Consider the following 19895-nt stretch of genomic DNA (forward strand, 5'->3'; position numbering starts at 1 on the left):
GCAGCCTTCCTGAGGTGTGAATTATTTTAAATTTGGGCACCATTTGTAAAATTTTATTTCCTGTTATTCATCTAAACTTTACAGTGCAAATTAAAAACACATAAATTTGATGTAGGCTACTTTGTTGGATATTTGGTAGTTTAATATACTATTTAAAATTACATAATACTTTATATGCCTAGGAGGATGACTCATGATCATGAGCACTCGAGGATGCATTATTTTTTATTCAGTGATAATTCATATTGTTTTAGGTCTTAAATGTCTTCTCTGGGACTGAGATTGTGGCTTAGCAGTAGAGCACTCGCCTAGCATGTGGGAGGCACTGGGTTTGATCCTCAGCACCACATAAAAATAAATGAATAAAATAAAGCTATTGTGTCCATCTACAACTAAAAATATATATATTTTAAAATGTCTTCTCTGGGTCTTTGTCATCAAGCAACAACTTGAACTTTTTTTAAATTTGAAATTTAAGGTATTGATTAGGAGAATATTCTAGTCTGTAGGGATTTTTTTGGTAGCATTTACAAAAAAAATAAGTTGATATTCTTCTTCAAGTTGCTATTATATGGTTCCCTAAAATATTTTACTTCTTCACATTAATACAGAAGATATTATTTATGAATATTATTCCTTTTGTGGGTTAAAAGTTTCCTCCTAAAGATGCTATTAAGCCATCAAACACATAGTAAATTGTTTTCATTTTTTTTTGCCCACAATACTATGCAAACAAATGTAATCAGATATTTTTAAGTAGAGTAAAAGGTAGTTATGCATATTTTTGAAATTGTCCCCAAAAGAAATTTATCATGGTATTTGGTATTATAGTTTAAGATTATAAATTAACAGTGAATGATTTCATAGTATAAGGGAAAAATAGTAACACTGTTGTCTTCCCTTATACCTCTGAGAAGTGTTAACCCCACTTTTCTGTTGAACAAATGGGAAATTATGGAACATTAGGGTGTTCTGGGTCGACTTACAAGTTCTATAAAATGCAAATCCTAAAATCTACATTGTTGGAGTTGTACATATTTAAACAACAGTAAAAAATAAAAACAAAAACAGGTATGTCCCAATTCATCAGAACCTGCAGTTACTAATTTATTTGCAGCATTCCATTATTTATTAGGAAATTACTGACAAAACACACCTCACTTCCATAGTGCCCCCCCACATGCTTCCCCTTACCCATTCTAGGAAGCTTTCTGGGGTCTGTCATATTAAGACTGTCATGAATAGTCACAAGTCATGTAAGATTGTAAGTGAGGTTAAAAAAAATCATACATTGGCTTCACTATACTCTGTATATTTTGGAATTATTTTAATACTAGTTTTAAGAAAATGGGGCTTACGAATAATACTCAAATATGTAATTTCTTGAGCCAGATCATCCCATCTTTATTACAGCAGCATTTTCTATTAGTCATGCGAAATGTGCTAATTTAAATAAGCCTGTGTTGAAATATTATTCCATATTTGAGGGATTATAACCTGCATTAGGAGTTTATTTAGAATTACTTGATGTCTTTTGACTCTTGGAAACTCTGGAATTTTTTCTCTTGATAGTTGTATTAATAATATGTGATGATTATATTTATTTATTTATTTTCATTTTTTATTTGTTCTTTTTAGATATACATGACAGTATAGTATATTTTGATGTATTAAACATACATGGACTATAACTTATCCTAATTTGGATCTCATTCTTGTGGTTGTACATGATGTGGAATTTCACTGGTTGTGTTTTCATATATGAAAATAGAAAAGTTATTATAAATATTTTATATTTTCATATATTTTTAATATAAAGCTGCCATTATCTACTTCATTGTGAATTGAATTCTAAAACTTAGCTTCTGTAATTTATATTTTGGAAATAAAAGCAAACAAAATTCTTTTAGCTTAATTTTAGATCTCATCAGATTATTTTCTTACACTACAAGAGTGTGGTGGAGATTTTTTTCAACCATAACAAATCCTTTTTCCTAACTTTAATTTCTTACTTAAATACTTGTTAGAAAAATTTATCAGCCTACAAGTGTACTGTAAGGGTTACACAGGACTTATAACCTATAATAAGCAAATTTCTTTCCATTTAGTATAGCTACAATTAATTAATAGTCTTGTTTGCCTAGAAGATACACAGTGGACTTAGATGTATACTTCAGAATTATTTGCCCCTATCTCAAATTTGTCTGCCATTATTTTCCTGTTTCTTCCTTGGAAATACATGCCATTTTAAAGTACATTTTTTGACTAAACTTGTATACATCCACCTTTCTAAAATGCCAGTAAATTATTTGCCATTTGTATCTGTTCTTAGAAGCAGTACACATAAAACATGTACCTGTATTCAGAAAGGTGATGCTACTTCTGACTACCAGTTTTTCTAAAAGATTTATTTTTCTCCCCATTTCTTTCTCCATGATTCACTTTTCTTTTCCTGTTGAGTTTGTCTTTTCTTTGTCTGGGTGTGACAAGGCCTGAACTCCAGGACTCTCAGTGTGAAGCCAACTTTAGTGGGCCTCAAAGTTTATCTGCCCTTGACACTGTCATCTGTACCTGCCCCCAGCTTCATCCCAGCCCATACCAGCTGCCTCATCTCTGCTCTGAGCTTGACCCTTGCCCACTGCCCAGAAGGCCTTTTATGCTACAAACCTTTCCTTGATCATGACCTTGGGTATCTCCCTGCTGGCTGGCTCCAGGGGGTGACCTCACCTTCACCTGGTGAGCCATCTCCACCTATCATTCTTTTGGTCTGCTTCCTGCCCACGTTGGTGTCCTGGCCCTGTGCTCCTTCTCAAGTGTTGGCTCTTCAAAGTTGTTGCCTGTCCCTGTGTCTTATGGTGCTGGGAACATAGCCCAGCTCCCCTGGGCTGACTCCCTCTCCTTCTGTGGCTCTTTGAAAATTATATCATCAATTTGAGTAAACTTTACTAAAGTAAGAAAAAAAGGCCAGATGCCATCTGATCTGAATGTTATTTTACTGTATAAAAAAAAGTAAATTGGTGACCATATACTTTAAAATATGGTACATTTTTTTTCCTAGGTAATTCCTGTATGGACACATTTGTATTCTCTGTAATTCAAAACATTTTCTACTATCTCTCTTTACCAAAGAGTAAACATACTACATGCATTGTTTCATACACTAGGAATAGAATATTGCTCTAGCTTTCAAAATTGTCATTGCAAACAGGTGTTGATGACACAATTTTACTAGAGGTGTCCTTGAAATGAAGCCAGAACATCTAGCAGTCCTAATTTTATGGCATTGAAATTAAGCATGGAAAGTTTCATAAATCTTTTTGAGGTATACTTCCATTTCATAAAATGGAAAGAGAAAGTCCAGATTGACTTATTTCTTTGGTGATGGGATGTCCACATGGCATCAGATGACTGTCCTGATCTCCCTGGGCAGCAGCACAGGGCAGCAAGACATTTTGAAGCAAGATAGAGCTAAGGCTCCACTGCTTCTCGCCTTGTTGCCATTAAAGCCAAAGAAGTGGCCTGCCTTCTTTACTATCTTTCATCACTATTTATGGGTACACAGAAATCTTTTCCTTTTTCCACAAACCCCGGTGGAACTGCTTACTTCTGACCACTAAACAATGTCATGTTGGCTTTGATTTCTCTGCCATTTGCCTTGTTTTCAAAAACCTTTTTCATCTTTTCTTAGATCAGTTCCAAAGACAAAGGCCTAACTTTAATTTTAAAAACTTGTGACAAAACCATTTGTAATTGCTTTTAAGAATGTTAGGGGAAAAGATAAAAGTTATTTTGGTGTAAGTGAACAATTGTCTTTTTTAAGTATGAATTTTCTTAACCTTGAAAAATAATTAAATTGAGTATTAAAAATGTCAGCAACATATGAATGTCTTTTATTTGAAGGACTACTGAATCTCACTAAAATCAAGACTATTTACTTAAATTAACTCCAAGGATATTTACACACACACACACACACACACACACATGCCTAAACAATAAATGTATATAGGTATTCAAATCCTGACTCGGTGTTCTTGTGAGCATGTTCTTTATTCTCCATGATTCTTATCTCACAAGAAATAAAAATTACATTGAATTTATAACTTTCAGAACTGAATTTAGAACTTTTATTTTGATATTTCTTGCTTTGAGGAAAGGCTATTTTAAGCAGGCTTGATAAATTTTGTAAGACTAAGGAAAGTAATATAAAATTGTTATAGAAGTTAATGTCTATACAGATTGAGCATACTTAATAAAAAAAATTCTAAATCAGATATGCTCCAAAATCTGAAACATTGAGTGCCACCATGATGTCCATGGTATGGAAAACTCTATACCATGAAACTTTGTTTCATGCACAAAATTATTTAATTTATTATTTGTGTAACATTGCCATCAAGCTGTATACATAAGGTATGTATGAAACATAAATTAATTTAATGTTTAGACTTGAGTTTTATCTTCAAGATTACTGTATTACATATGTGCAGATAGCCCCAAATCTGAAACAAACCCAAAATTTAAAACTTTGCTGGTCCCAAGCATTTAAGATAAAGGATACTCAACATATGTTAATTTCTTTATTTTCCAGAAGGGATTTGTCTCCATTTCTTACTTCCCTGCTATTCCCTGGTACTAGATAAAGAGTTCTAAATATCAGAATTTTAGTGTGTTTTGCTAACTGGTTTGTATCATACACCTAGAACAAAGCCTAGCATATGCTCAGTGCTTAGAAATTATCTTTTTTAAATGAAAAGAGGGAGGAGACCATTGTTTCAGCACCTGTTTATTGTTGACACACAATTATAGGCTTAAGGGGATGTTTGAGGTAATTGTCCCTATTTCTCAATGCTAGGATAGCAACTGGATAAGGTAAGAAGTTTCAGCGAAGTAGGTAGAAAAGACGTAGGCCCTGATTAGTTCTTCTTCCGTACATGCCAATTACTGGAATGTATCTTTTAATTCAAATTAAATAATTAAATGTATTTAATATTTGCACTACTAATAACCAAATATAACCAGATCTCTGATGCCAAAATATGTATGAAGGATGGATAATGTGCATGGAGGGGTTGAGAAGAGGCAGAGTAATTTGCAATATTTTTTTCCCCTTTATTTTCCCTAAAAGTAGGATAGAGTGTAAGGTGTCTAGGGAAGAGATAGCTAAGGCCATAAACAGGATGGTTTATGCAGCCGCCTGTTGGTCCCCACGGAGCAGCACCCACTCAGTGGTTATAGGTTGGGTGCATGTGTGCACAAAATCCTAGCAGGCAAAGACGGTCCTTCTAAAACCTTAGGCTTCAAATGTTTTTGGAAGAACAAAAATCAAACTTCAAACGCTAAGAAAAACAAAGACCCAAAGAAAGTACTTGGAATTCCTTTATTGTTCTCTTCATGTCAAGTCAGGAAATGACCAGTTTGGTTTATTAAAATCATTTTTTAAAAACTAACATTTTTCACTTGAAAACAGTGAAATTAATCAGAAAAAAAAAACCGGACACATGTAAAAATAATAACGCCATACAAATTTTATAAATAAGAACCAAAATGGATGGAGAATGTGATTCCGAAAGAAACTCGGGTTTCTGGGAGTGGGAGAAGCAATACTTCATTCAGCATGTGATCCTGGAAGCCCTGGACCCCCATACCTGTTGGCTACGCAACAGTAGATAATCCTTTCGTTGAATTGGAAATGCTGTCCTGGCAGACCCAGATTTTAAAAACCAGAGATCAGAAGTGTGTTAAATGGAACCATAAGACCTTTCTGATCTTGCAGGTTGAACACAGTAGGAAAGTGGCCATTTCATATAATTTTACAACTTGTGCTTGAGGAGGAAGAATTTTCAAGGACAGTTCTGTAGGAAACTTAATGTAACATAGGAAAGTGCTTTTGGCCTGGCACAGCACCCATCTCACGGGTCCCGAAGGTGGTGGGGACAGTGTTGGAAAGGCGCCTCTGAATTTCTTTGCAGACTCAGTCATCTAAATCTGCCACCCAGTCCCATGTGGTTGCTCTTACTTAAAACCTGTGCCGTTTTCTTTTGGGGGGATTCGTAAAGAAAAATCCCCAAAGGCCGCAAAAGTTGCCTTCATGTTTGACGTCTGTATGTTTCATGTTGTGTGTGTGTGTTTTCAGAGATTCCCAGGGAGCCAGTCTGTCCCCTAAGCTGCACTGTGTAGCACTCACCAAGCCATTCTTCCAGGGACACCTGCCAGAAGGAGCCAGGGTGAAGTCATCCTGTTTTTCAGCAGAATGGGGGCAGCCGTGGTGTCAGTGTAGGCTCCCCTCAAAAACAAGACAAACAGCACCCTCGGGCCTGGAGAATTCATGACAGTGATTTGAAAATGACTTTTTTTAAAAAAAACCTGTTATAAGCTGATCAGTGAGAGGGAAAGATTTTTGTTTTTGATAGATTCCTTATACTTTTCCTGAAAGATCACTTTGGAACATTAAACGAACCTGAGAGCAGTTCTGTTATTTCTCAATTATAGAATTAGCCTTTTAAAAATGTTTCCTGCCTGAGAAATTGTTTTCCAATTTTCTGTCTCTTAAGTGCTACCTATTATGATTACTCAGAAACTGGAATTTGAAGGAATGATCCAGTGAATACAGGCATTCCATAGGACTTCCAATGTCATAGTACAGTTCTATTTTAAGGAGTGGCAGTTCTGCTCAGACTCAGATGTGAAGTACATAGAACATGGTATCCTATTGGAAGAAGTATTAGGCATGTCATTAATTATCTCATAGATGTTGGAGTGATCTTGTCTAAACCTTTCACACCTAAATTCCAGAAAGAAAGAGAGAGAGAGAGAGAGAGAGAAAGAAGAAAAAATGATAAATTCCTTTATCCTATCTCATAAAAACTCCGTATAAGGGAAGTAGAGGAGGGGGTGAAAATCTCCGAGATCTCTCCGTTCAGGTCATGCACAGCAGTGGTACCAGCAGCACTGAGCTGGTAGATTGCAGTGGCAATAGAAATGATTATTTAGAATGCAGGAAGAGCCACTCAGGGAGAAAGCTGTCTGAAGTTTTGATTCATTAATTAAACTTATAGAAAGAAGCCTTATTCTCTTGTTCAAAACAACCACAATGAATCATGTTTAACATCAACATTTTAAGAATGTGGCAAATAAAAAACGTGGAAATCAGTATCTTAATAACTGAGGTTCAACATCCATAGGGAGGTCCAAACCCCATCACACTTCAGTGACTCATTCCATCTGTATGATTGTCTAAGACTGCATCTCAGCATAAAGATAATTCGTAGGCTGGGGAAAGAGTTATGTTTTACATATACACAGACACACACACAAATGTTTTCAAAAGCAAAGTCATTGAAAAACGCTCAGGAAGGGATTCAGTTGTAATCTCCTTAAAGCATAGTTTATAAAATACTAACCTGTAGATGAAGTGACGAATTCATGATTTCTTCCAGGGATTCTGAAAAACATACAATGTGTGTGTGTGTGTATCTGCAGTCACACATGTCAATGATTAAAATGTGGTAGCAACTTTTTAGTAAATGTATTTGGTTGTTGTATTAGCAACCAATGATTGGCATATACATGCTCAACATGTGTTTTTTGGAAATGACTTGGTGTTAGAATATTGTAGAAACTCTGTGTATGCTCAAGTGAAAAATTGTTCTCAGTGTGGTTTTATGTCAAAGATAACACCCCTGAACATGGAAACTCTTTCATAAACAGATGTGGAATGCTTTTCCCATCAACAGGGCTTATGTATGCATGTTTGTTCCTCAAATTTCCTTCCCTACCTAATCATAAGTGTTGGTTTTCTGTGGGTTTCCAGCAAAGATTCTCCTTCTTCTTCAGCTTTTTCATGGGTAGGCTCATCCATTGTTCCAAGAAGAAATCCTGAGGCTCTTGCCATCTCTCTGGGGATAATCTTTATGTTCCGTTCCAACCATTCTCTTTACTGAATGTGTTCTGCATGCTTGCCTGATCCAGTGGTCCTGAGATATTTATCTAGTTCAGGAGACCTTTCTGTTTTCATTGTCTACATTCTACATACCAAAAATTGGGAGCAGTCAATTTGTGTCCTTTAACATGGTAGATTGTTGTACGCGTTTCTCTTCGTTTTCTGTACCATGTTCTGGGTCTCCTGCCAGATGCCTCTCAGAATCCGAACTGCCTACTCTGGTGTCAGAGACCCTCTGTGATTTGGGCCATTTCCCATGCTGCTCTTGGAGCAAAGTTCATGGAGTTCTGGACCCCGGTGTGTTTTGCGACTCTCTGGACTTATTATTTTTCCTTGGCAAAGTTCCATTTTTACCTCGCTACCCTCTCCAAAAAATTTTTAAAAATAAAAATCAAAGTTGACTGAACCATCACAATACTTGAATCTTTGTCTTCCAAGGTGTTAATATTCTTATGTGACTGAATTCACAGGTCAGGTCATAAGCTGTGCATTCATTCTCTAATTCCTCTTTAGTGCATTATGAACTGTGGCTTAGAAAGATGAACCTATTTAGCAGTGAATTATCCCCCCAAACATTAATGACTCATTTATCACCAAAGAACATCTCAAAAGAAAATGCACCATAAAACCACTCCCAAATATTCCCCCCAAATAATAGGAAAATTAGAATGAGCTTCTTCAGGTTAAATATTGTGACTCAAAATATAGGGTTTTCAAAACAAAAGGAAACAAAGAGGCTTCCTTTCTTTTTTTTTTTTTTAAGCATGTTTTATGTGTGAGCAAAATCAAGGATTTCAGTACCAGTTATTAAAGGTGGATTATGTTTGTGAAATATATTTTTAAAAATTGATTGTTCTCCAAAATCTTACGTTTCTTAGATTTTATGTCTATTACTTTACATAAAGGTGTATGCATTTGAATTTCAGTAATGATTTATTCTACTGATCAGATTTGGTTAGTCTAGCCCACTGCAGATACCAGAGGGGGCTGGGATTTGCTGTGTTTTTTTTTTTTTTTTGGGGGGGGGGGGGTGTTGTGGTGGCAGATACCGAGGATTGAACTCGGGGACACTCAATCACTGTGCCACATCCCCAGCCCTTTTTTGTATATTATTTAGAAACAGGATCTGAGTTGCTTATTAGTGCCTTGCTGTTGCTGAGGCTAGCTTTGAAGTTGCAATCCTCCTGCCTCAGCCTCTAGAGCCACAAGGATTACAGGCATGTGCAACTGTGCCTGGTGGGGCCAGGATTCCTAGAAGAAATACTCAAATCTATATGGACCCAAACACTGCCTGTGCAGTGAATAAACAATTTAACTATTGTAGTAGTACTCTTTAAAAATATATTTCTGCGGGGCATGGTAGTGCACACCTGTAATCCCAGGGGCTCAGGAGGCTGAGGCAGGAGGATTGCGAGCTCAAAGCCAGCCTCAGCAAAAGCACAGCACTAAGCAACTCAGTAAGACCCTGGCTCTAAATAAATATAGGGCCGGTGATGTGGCTCAGTGGTCGAGTGCCCCTGAATTCAATCCCCAGTACCCCCCCAAAAATAAAAATAAAAATATATTTCATAAAACCTGTGCTGCTGCTTACTAATGTTGTACAATGCTTATACAAATTAAAAGGAGTACAGAAGAAATATTTAGAAAGGTTAAAATGACCTGAAACTCTATCACAGTAATACTGATTAATAGCTAGAATTTCAATAACACCAAATACATGTCAGGCACTGTTCTAAGCGTTCTTAAACATATTGTGTAAATTGATCTGCATCAACCATGATGTAAGACAGATGAGGGAACTGTGGCACAAATGGTCAAGTGAACCTCTTAGAAATTGCTCCCCTTTTTCCTGCAGGTAGACTGTCATTTAACATGATCGCCGTTACATTACTTACAAATAGTAACATACCATCCTATGTGTAGGTTCAACAGTTATCAGGTGCAAAACAAACCCCCAGTTCCCAGTCTGGTCATTTCCAGCTGCACCTATCAGCAGTACCACCATCCACTTTTTCTTTAATCCCTGCTACTATTACCTGCTTTAAAAAGAAAAAAAAAAAAAAATCCCTGCAGCAGCTTCTTCTCACTGTCTTTATCAATCCCAGCCACATCCTCTCCTGCTTGGGTAACTGCAGAAGTCTCTTTAACATGTCTCTCCATTCCCAAGGTCACTCACTCATAAATCCCATTCTCCCTGCAACAGCCAGAGTAAGATTTTTAAAGGATAAGTGGTTCTCGCTGCCCTTCCCTCGGCACACTCCGGGTCCACATCACTCCTGATGGTCCCTAGAGGTAGGCGCTACTTTTGCTCCAAGGCCTTCAGACCCTGCAGCCCTGCCTTGTTCTTGGACCTCATGTCCTGTTGCTTCTCATCTCCCTTCCTCCTGGTCGGACTGCGTTGCCATCACGTTGCCCTTGCTTCTCTCTCTGGGAAGTGTCCTGTTCATTCCCGTCCCAGCGCCTGTGCGTTAGCCCTTCCCTTTGGTTTGCTGTCTGCACGTAGCTGGCTGCTGGGTCATTTCAGTCTCCCCCACCTCCCTAAGGGATCCTGTTCTTCAACCCCCCATCTTTTCTCGGTCCCTGTCAGTTTCTTCCTCACACTCGTGGCTGTGTGACATTGTTTTCTTCTCTCCTCCCACAGAATACTCATCTTCCATGAGGATACAGACTTTCTCTTTCTCATTTACCTAAGAGCCTAGAACCATGGGGCCCAGGCAGACCTTCCATAAATAGTCAATTCATGACTTATGAACACACCCCCGTAAGCAAGGATGGTTACTGATATGTTCTACACAGAGTTCTCCAGATTCTCGCTCTGCTCTCGATAGCTGAATGATTGTATGGATTTCTGACACATGGAAAAATAAAGAATGTCAGCAGGGGGTGGGCATCCGTGGTAGAGCTTACATCTGATTACATAATAGTTCAGAAGATAGATTTGTCGGATTTATAATGAGTAATTTTAAGAAATGAGATGGCCAGGCGCGGTGGCGCACACCTATAATCCCAGTGGCTTGGGAGGCTGAGGCAGGAGGATCTTGGGTTCAAATCCAGCCTCAGCAATGGTGAGGCACTTTTGTTTGCCACTCAGTGAGACCCTGTCTCTAAATAAAATACTAAATAGCAGTATGGAAATGGCTCAGTGGCCAAATGTCCATGAGTTCCCTGGTACCCATCCCCAACCAAAAAAAAAAAAAAAAAGAACGAAATGAGGCAGTGTGACATGAGGGATTTGTGATCATTGACAGCAGATGGGTCACTGCTGCTTCCTCTTGTACTTATAGCAAAATGGGAAAGATAGTTTTATGTTTCGTGATTGCTAGGATGACATAATGCATTACAGATTCTCAGCCAGTTTCTTGTTATATTTATTGATCAGTAAATTTTTGTTCCCCCTGCATAGTTTCTTAGTGCTGAGTACCCAACCCTTTCAGGGGAACAGCCTTGTGTTTTTGATGGATGGCTCCTGCCAGCCTCCCAGACGTCACCCAAGTCAGTATGAACCTTTGATTAATCTTTTCAATCTCTTTACTGGGTGATTAGAACTATTATATTTGGCACCAAAAATGGTGGCAGCTTACTTGTGCTTTCCTAAGAGACACTGTCTCTTCATAAATAGAAAGATAATGTTCACTCATTTCTGCTTTATAATATTTTAACATTTGTATGCAATACTAAGAACTACCTTTGTCTGCTAATGATAAACTTCTTTCTGTGAACAATGTTTCTTTGATTACCAAGACCAAAAATGACCAGTTTGAGTAGTTTTTCCAGCTCATCAATATTAAAATATTTTTAGGGGGTAGAATAACATTTAATGTATACTTCTATACAGAAATTGTAGTCAACATTGGCATAACTGTGATCCTATAAGATGCAAGAAAAGATTCTAAATGCTATATAAGTAGCCAATCTAAAGAGAATAATATTTTTACATTTTTATGCTTGGTCCAGATCAAACAGTGGTTCCTGACTATATCTTCTGTTTTATTATCTTTTTCAAAAAATATTTTTTAGTTGTTGATGGATCTTTATTTTCTTTATTCATTTATATGCAGTGCTGAAAATCGAACCCAGTGCCTCATACATGCTAGGCAAGTGCTCTACCACTGAGCCACAACCCCAGCTCCTGTTTTATTATCTTTAATTTGAGCTTTAAACTCAATTTAGATTAAACTTAATCATAAGAAACCATCCCATATTTCTTTTGTACCTTTTGCACCTTAAAAGGATCCTTTGCAAAGGATCTTAGGAGATCATCAATTCAACCTCTTTATTTTACAGTGAGAACTTTGACTCAAAGAAGGGAGATGATTTTGTTAAGGTCTTACCAATAATCGCTGACCTGAAACAAGAACCCAGGCCTCTTTCCTGAGACTCTTCCCCATCTTTGACCCCTGCATGTCTGGCCCTATGGTGTGAGCCTCACATCCTATATGAATCTTAGTAAGTAGATTGCACTCTAAAGGTGAATTTTGACATTCAAAGCTCTAGATACCCTCTGTGTTTTGAACTGTCTAAGAAGTGAGATCTGCCCCTCTGTACCTCCCTCCCTCCCTGTTTTCCTCTCTCCTATAAAATGTATAGATGCATTTGTCACAACTGGGTGCATATAACCTCCAACCATGGGCCATCTTTCAGTTTCAGAGGTAGATGATGAGGTATCAGTATAGAATAGAGTTTCCAAAACCTATCCACACTTTGTGGCCTGTCTCTTGTGTTAGGAAGGTATGTGTTTGTGAGGCAGCTGGCAGGGCTTTTGAGAATAGTCTGTGTCTCTGGTTTTCCCTCCTCTGTGCAAAGCTAGATGAACCATGTGGGAATTGACCCTATAACCTTGGCCTCATCAATATACCTTCTGTAAAATTGCCTTTGGTAAATTTATGTTCTACTGTAATGAGATTATGAGTGTGATTTCATTCATTCAATAAATAGTACCAACCCAGGGCTAGTGGCAGTGGTAGCACAGAGATCCTTATGATAAGTATTTGGCCTTCAAGGGATTCGGGTAAGTGCCCAAGTCACTAATGCAAGGGCAAGAGTGAGGTCTGCTCAAGGAGAGCTGAAGACTTGGGAGGAGGGGGAGTGGCCTGCTGTGGGGACATCAGGCTTTTAAGGATGGGTAGCACTTCTGCTTGCAGGAATAGGGGAAATGCTCAGTTGTGTAAATGGTGTTTGACCGAGATCTCTTAGAAAGGATATTGGCATGTGCTGAGCATAAGGCTAGGCATTACGGAGAGACCCCGCAGGAGAAGGTCCATCAGAGGAGGAGAAACTTAGGCGTCCTGCTGAGGCTTTCCTTCACCCTGGCATTGAGTCAGGGCAGTTGAAGGCCTCTGAGCATGGGCACAATAGAGTCAGAACTCTGCAGCATCAATTCCTTGGTCAGAAAGAATTGGAGACACAGGAGGTTAGAGACAGGGAAACACCCTTAGGGTGTAACAAAGGCCAGGACCCATATTACCAACAGTGGAGTGCAGAGAAGGGATGGGAGTTTGCAAAGCTGCAATGAACAGGACTTGGTAGCTGGTTATGCTGAGTAGTTGTGGAGGAGGATAGCAATCCCCACTCCTCTGTGGCTTTGCATTCCATAGTTTCAGACTGTGGTGTGAAAATATCGAATGAAAAACTTCCCCAAAATAAACAATTCATAAGTTTTAAAATGCAGTATGATGGCATCTCGGGAAATCTGAAATGTAGTATAATGGCCTCTCAGGTAATCTTGTTCCACCATGCCCAGGAATTGAATCATTCCTTAGTACAGTGTGTCCACAAGGTATATGATACCCATCTATTAATCACTTAGTCAGCTCACTTATCAGACTGGTTATCACAGAATCACCGTGATATGTTCAAACCCCCCTATTTTACTTAATAACAAACCCAGAGTTCTAAAGTAGTGATGCAAAGGAGACACCAGGGAAAAATATTTGAAAGGACAGTTGTGTGGCATGATTGTAGGGTGTATGGGAGAGAACATTGTACATAGAGAATATGAGGGTTCAGTACATGATACATGATTTCAGACATCCATTGGGCATCCTGGAACATATCCTTCATGGATAAGGAGGGGGCAATTATATAGGATTTGAGATTGGGTAATTAATAGATGGCAATACCTTTCGGAATATCAAGATCTGGGAAAAAAGAAGATAAATATGGTTTTGAATATAGTATGTTTAAGAAGCTTATAGAACATAGAGGAGAAAACATGAGATTGTAGGGAGAGGGAAAGAGTGGAATGGTTATGGCGATTTGGAACATCTTTCACCAAGCGAGCCATTTGAATCTGAGATAGTGCGTGAGCTCATTAGGGGATAATGTCGAAATGGGAAAAATGATGGCCAAAGTAGAACTGTGAATTTAGTGATGGACAAGATGAGGAAGAGCCTGAAAAATCAGAGACGTTGGAGATAGGATAAGAAAGGATCTCGTAATATCGTTGGAGAGACAAACCAAAAGGCACATCCAGGGCTGAGGTTGTGTGGCTCAGTGCTAGAGCACTTGCCTGGCATGTGTGAGGCACTGGGTTCGATCCTCAGCACTGCATAAAAATAAATAAATAAAATAAAAAGATGCATCGACAATTAAAAACAATGCACATATAGGTGAAGTTGCCATCTTGTCATTGAAAGCTATTAGTGAATATAAGGGAAACAGAATTAATATTTGATCTGGTTTTGTAATTTATGTAGTTTCCTTTGTATTTCATAATTCATCTGTTTTTTTTATAAACTTCCTTCAATTTAGTTCAGCCACGTATTTGTAACTCTCCAACTGGTTACAAACAAATTGCATTTCTTTGCATGAGGACTGCAGGACTGCAGTAGACATTGGAATTCATGGCATGGTGGGTCTTGCAGAGACTGTGGTGAGGATGCCAGTTATCTGATCACTAACTCAAGTATTGATTGAGTGCACTGTTAGTCAGCTTTCTGTTACTATGGCAAAATACCTGAGATAATCAACATAAAAGGAAGAAATGGTTAGTTTTGGCTCACAGTTTCAGAATTCTCTATCCAAGTGACCAGCAGGGTCAAGTGGTGGAGCAGGACATCATGGCAGGCTGCATGGTGGAGGAAGCCTGTTTTCCTCATGGCAGTTGGCAAACAAAGTGAGCAAAGTGAAGAGGGGCCAGGGCCCCAATATTCCCTTAATGGACATACCTGCAGTGACCTAACTTCTTCCTATGAGACCCCACCTCTTAAAGGTCCCACCAGCTCCCAAAATGCCACAGAGTGGGGACCAAGCCTTTAACACCTGGGCTTTGGGGGATTTAAGATCCAAACCATAGCAGATGCCTGCCCCGTACCCAGTGCTGTTTCATGCATGGGGAATGGATAAGTGCATGGTGCGTGGAGATTCTAGCCCATGCTGAATTTGCTTTCTTGTGTAGATAAGACAAATAATAAACAAACTTTAGCAAATAGATATCATGGGCAATAGAGGAGAGGCATTTCTGAACAGGTAGTCAGCAAAGGCCTGAGAAACATTTGAATGAAGGTCTGAAGGAGGTGAGGGTGGGGGCCCTGTGGATGTCTGATGAAGAGGGTCAGATGTGCAAGGACCCTGACATGGGATCCTACCTGGTGTGTTCAAGGACCAACAAGGAGCTCAGTGTCCCTCGAGTGGAGAAGGCCAGAGAGAGGCGAGGGAAGGTGCAGAGGCCTGACCGTGCCCCTGTGGTCTGCAGGTATGAGGAAAACCCTTGAATGGATGAGAGCAAAGGAATAAAGGGATCCTTCTGTCTGCAGTGGCGGGTGAGGGAGCAAAGAGAAACAGGAAGACCAGCTAGGCAGCCTTGCAGAGTCCCAGGTCAGAGGCGTGGGCAGCTTGGACTAGCGTGGTACCAGAGGAGGTTGTGGAAGTGAGCAGAGCCGAGTGCACTCACTCTGAAGTGAGGTGAACAGAATTTAGCAGACGGGTGTGTTGTGTGAGAGAAGGGGAGGATTCAGGGAGGAGTCTAGATGTTTTTACCCTGACTAACTAGAAAGAAAGAAGGGTGGTATTAGCTTGCTGGGGCTGCTGTAACAAAGGGTTACAAGCTGGATGGTTCAAACTACAGTGAATTTATTGTCTTGTAGTTTTGGAAGTGGTAAGTCCAAGAGGAAGGTGTTGGCAGCATTGGTTGCTTCTGAGGGCTGTGACAGAGAATCTGTTCCATACCTCTCTCCTCCCTTCTGCTGGTTTGCCAGCAACTTTTGGCCTTACTTGGCTTCTGGATGCATCTCCAGATCTCTGCCTTCATCTAAACTTGGCATTGTGTTGGGAATCTGTGTCCCAATTGCTTTCTTTAGTAGGGTTCATCCTACTCAGGCATGACCTCGTCTCAACTAATTACACCTTCAGCAACCCTATTTGCAAGTAACTAGGTCACATTCTGATGCAATAAGGTCACATTCTGAGGCACTAGGGGCTGACTTTGACCTATAAATTTGGAGGGGACACAATTCCACCCACGATAGTTGCCACTAACAGAGATGATGAGGTCTGTTAGAGGGGCAGGTTTGGAGGCAGGGAGAAGATCAGCAGAGTTTTGGACATGTTGAGTTTGGGGTATATATCAGACCCCCAAGGGCAGAGGCCAGGTGGGCTATTGGATGAACAGGTCTGAAGTTCTGGGCAGGATTCTGAGCTGGAGATAAACATTTGGTAGTCCCCAACATATTAAAACCAAGAGACTAGATGAAGTCACCAAGAAAGTTAAGTTTGGATAGCAGAAGAGAAACGTTCCAGAGATTGACACTAAGAGGCGAATAAGTATTGGGACCAAGACCAAAGCCCACAAAAATGTTAAATAAAAATCCCACATATGCTTGCCATTGTGAGAAAGCAATTACATTTTAATGATGATTTTATGTTACATTCTAAACATTTACGAAGTCTCGGCGCTGCTCTGTGAAGTGCACTGTGACAGCCGGAGCGTGGATTGAATTTAACCGGCTAATATGTTGAAGAAGTTACTGGTGCTGAAATGGAATGTTTTGAATGCCATAAAAAAGTCAAAGGACACTAATAAAAATAATAAAGTGCACTTTTCTCAGAAGTAGAAACAACTTTGGAGAACATTGTTTTGGTCCTTGATTTAAGAAGTCATTTGCTAGAAAGGCCGTCATGGTACAGTGCTCTGAGCGGCTGCGTAGTTTGTTCCTTCAGCTATTTCTGGGGAGAGGGTAGTTCGAACATTTAAAATTGTTTTTAAATGTTTACATTAACATGATTTTACTGTGTTTTAGCTAATTTGGGGAGCAGAAGTCAGTGCCATTACATAGCCACTGGGCCCCTTGGTGGTTTTCTTTTTTCCATGTGCCTGCTGTCATCCACAGAGATAGAAGCACTGACAGCCAGGTGACCAAAGTTTTCTGAACGTGTTCAGCTCGTATTTTTTGCCGATCCATTGCCCCTGCTGCTTCCTCTGCCTTCTTTCTCTGTCTGGCGACCACCTAGGCAGACTTGAAGGCTCAGCTCAGCTGTCACATTTGGGCAAGTATTTTCTGACTTCCATATTCCCACCCTTCCCAATATGGAGAGCTGAAGTGACACCGTGCCACCAAATGACCGTGCAGCCCAGCACTTACCATGGGAGTTTGTGCCCCCACCACCTTGGTGGCATAGACTGGATTTTTTAAAGTATTTATTTTCTCTGTATGTTGCACTGGTCCTATCGGTAAATATTCAATAAATGCATGTGAACTATTTAATAAATGCATGTGAACCATAAATACGAACTTTGCCTGCTCAGTGCACATCCAAAGCGTCACCGAACTTTGATTTCTTATTACAGTATAAAACGTTTTGTTTGGAGTGTACCATTAACTAACACAGTAATGTGTCAAACATTTTGAGAAGACCCCCTTAAAGAGGATTCAAGCAGATGGTTGCTTATAGGGTTACTTTTGTCCCTAAAAAGCTATTCCCCCGCGCCCTTTACTTTCTTCCATGGAAAGATACCTGGGATGTATGGGTTTTTGGTTTTGTAATGATTGTGTCCCTTCAAATTAGTAAATGAAATGAGGTAAATGGAACATATCCAGGACCTTGGAGGGTGAGATTGATGGCAGTTGTGGCAAAGGAAAACAATTAACGGATTGTTTTGGAAGGGGGTGGGTTTTTAAAAATCAGGTATAATAAAGATTAATAATGAGAATCTTCAGTGAATAGTGTTGAAAAGTATTGTAATAACTCTTTGGTGTCTAAACAGAAGGACGACAAATACTATCATGATGATTTGGTGCAGGAGTCTTCTCACTGACCTTGGAGTGCCAGGAAGCGTGGTTTTTTTGTGTATGAGTGAGAGGGGTGGAGACTGTATATATTCTCAATAATAGGAGAGGGCAGGAAAGTGTTCACATCTGAGTGTTGCTAGGATAAGGCTTTACCAGGCGCCATTTTTGATGTCTCCCTCTGATGGACTTTGCCTTCATTCTGCTGAGTCACATAGCATGTGGCCCCAGCATCCTGAATCCATGGTTGGAGCTTGGATTATTGACACATTTGGAGCTAAGCTGAGCAGCATATGAAATGTGCCATTATAGTTTAGTTATTAAATCTTGATTTCTTTCCCCAGCTCTACTTTACGAAGTGTTTCTACTGGATCCTCAAGACCTTCCAAAATATGTTTGGTGTGTGGGGATGAGGCTTCAGGATGTCACTATGGGGTAGTGACCTGTGGCAGCTGCAAAGTCTTCTTCAAAAGAGCAGTGGAAGGTAAATGTTCATGTGGGTGTTCCTTTTTCGCATTCTTTCTCGTGTGTCGTTGACCCGCACAGTTAATATTACAGTGTGCTTGGGAAATTCTTCAAAAAATATTTTTGATGTAATCTAACCCATAATGAATAGTAATAATGTCTTATCTAAAAACTACCTGGAGATTTTCCACTGAGCAATATTTAATGGGCCCGATTCAAAATTGCAAGCAGAGATCTACCAGACAAAAAGGCTGTGTTGTTTTTGTTGTTAGAGTTTGTTTTTCAGTGAGACTTAGAAAAATAATTCTGTGTCACTGTAAACTTAATTTGCATGATCCAGAATAGCATTTTTACTAGACACACATAGAATACAGCATCTCTGCCTTTTCCAAGTTTTCCTTATAAATATGTGTGTTTCTGGCCACTGAAAACATTCAATATTGGGATCCAGTTTGTGATTTTTACAGACCAACTATTCAGACTCCTGGCCCCTGTCTGAGTCCTACCATTATTCCCACTGAAGATTTCCAAACGAGTAGATTAAGTGAAAAAGTTGATTTGAGGTTTACCCAGTATGTTCAGTCTGGCCTTTGCTTCTATTCCAAATAATTGTACTTCTTAAGTAGGGATAGATGTTTTTGCCTTCCCCTACCCTCACTTATGAGTAATTAATTAATATCACTTAGGCTACAAGGCTTTATTGATGTCGAAAGCTATGAATATGTAGCAGTGGAAATATTAACTGTCATTGATACTTAAGTTCACTTAAGAGCTCTACATGAAGACCCCATAAGGTTTATTTCTCAAGGAATTTTTCTGAAAAATAAAGTTTTCAGAGACTCAATCAAAAGCAACCTGAGTGTTTCACCTTTGTTTTTTCCAGAGACCACAAGGTATTGTCCTTGATTCTGGGATACAAAAGCCAACCAAGTAATTCTCTCTTTCTTCTTGGGATTGATTTTTCATTATTCAATTGATATTACTTTTTTTCATTGTTTACACTACTGATTATTTGATAGCCCTGATACACAGCATTGAATTTGTAGTTACGACTCTAATAATTCTTTCCCAGATATGGGCTCTTGGTTACAGGTGGCAACAAATTCAACATAAACTGGCTTAAGTGCCAGTGGAAATTCGTTGGCTCAGGTACTGGAAAGGCCTAGTGCAGGCTTGGCTTCGGCAAGGCTGTAGTCTTCAGCCAGGTCATTAGAACTCAGTCCCCTTCTCTCCAATGCTTCTCTTTGTTCAGGCTCTGTCCTCGT

The 19895-nt window shown here is 39.3% G+C and overlaps 1 protein-coding gene across 5 annotated transcripts in view; it reads left to right on the top strand.

Moving 5' to 3' along the window:
- The window catches only part of Nr3c2 (nuclear receptor subfamily 3 group C member 2), a 324777-nt gene that overhangs the window by 147439 nt on the left and 157443 nt on the right, over positions 1 to 19895 (top strand). For all 5 annotated transcript variants that reach the window (XM_071614629.1, XM_071614630.1, XM_071614632.1 and 2 more), the window contains exon 3: positions 18510 to 18649. In XM_071614629.1, coding sequence (XP_071470730.1) covers positions 18510 to 18649 — 140 coding nt within the window. The remainder of the gene's footprint in view (positions 1 to 18509; positions 18650 to 19895) is intronic.

This window comes from Marmota flaviventris, chromosome 7, assembly GCF_047511675.1.
Source record: "Marmota flaviventris isolate mMarFla1 chromosome 7, mMarFla1.hap1, whole genome shotgun sequence".
In the NCBI taxonomy this organism is placed as follows: domain Eukaryota; kingdom Metazoa; phylum Chordata; class Mammalia; order Rodentia; family Sciuridae; genus Marmota; species Marmota flaviventris.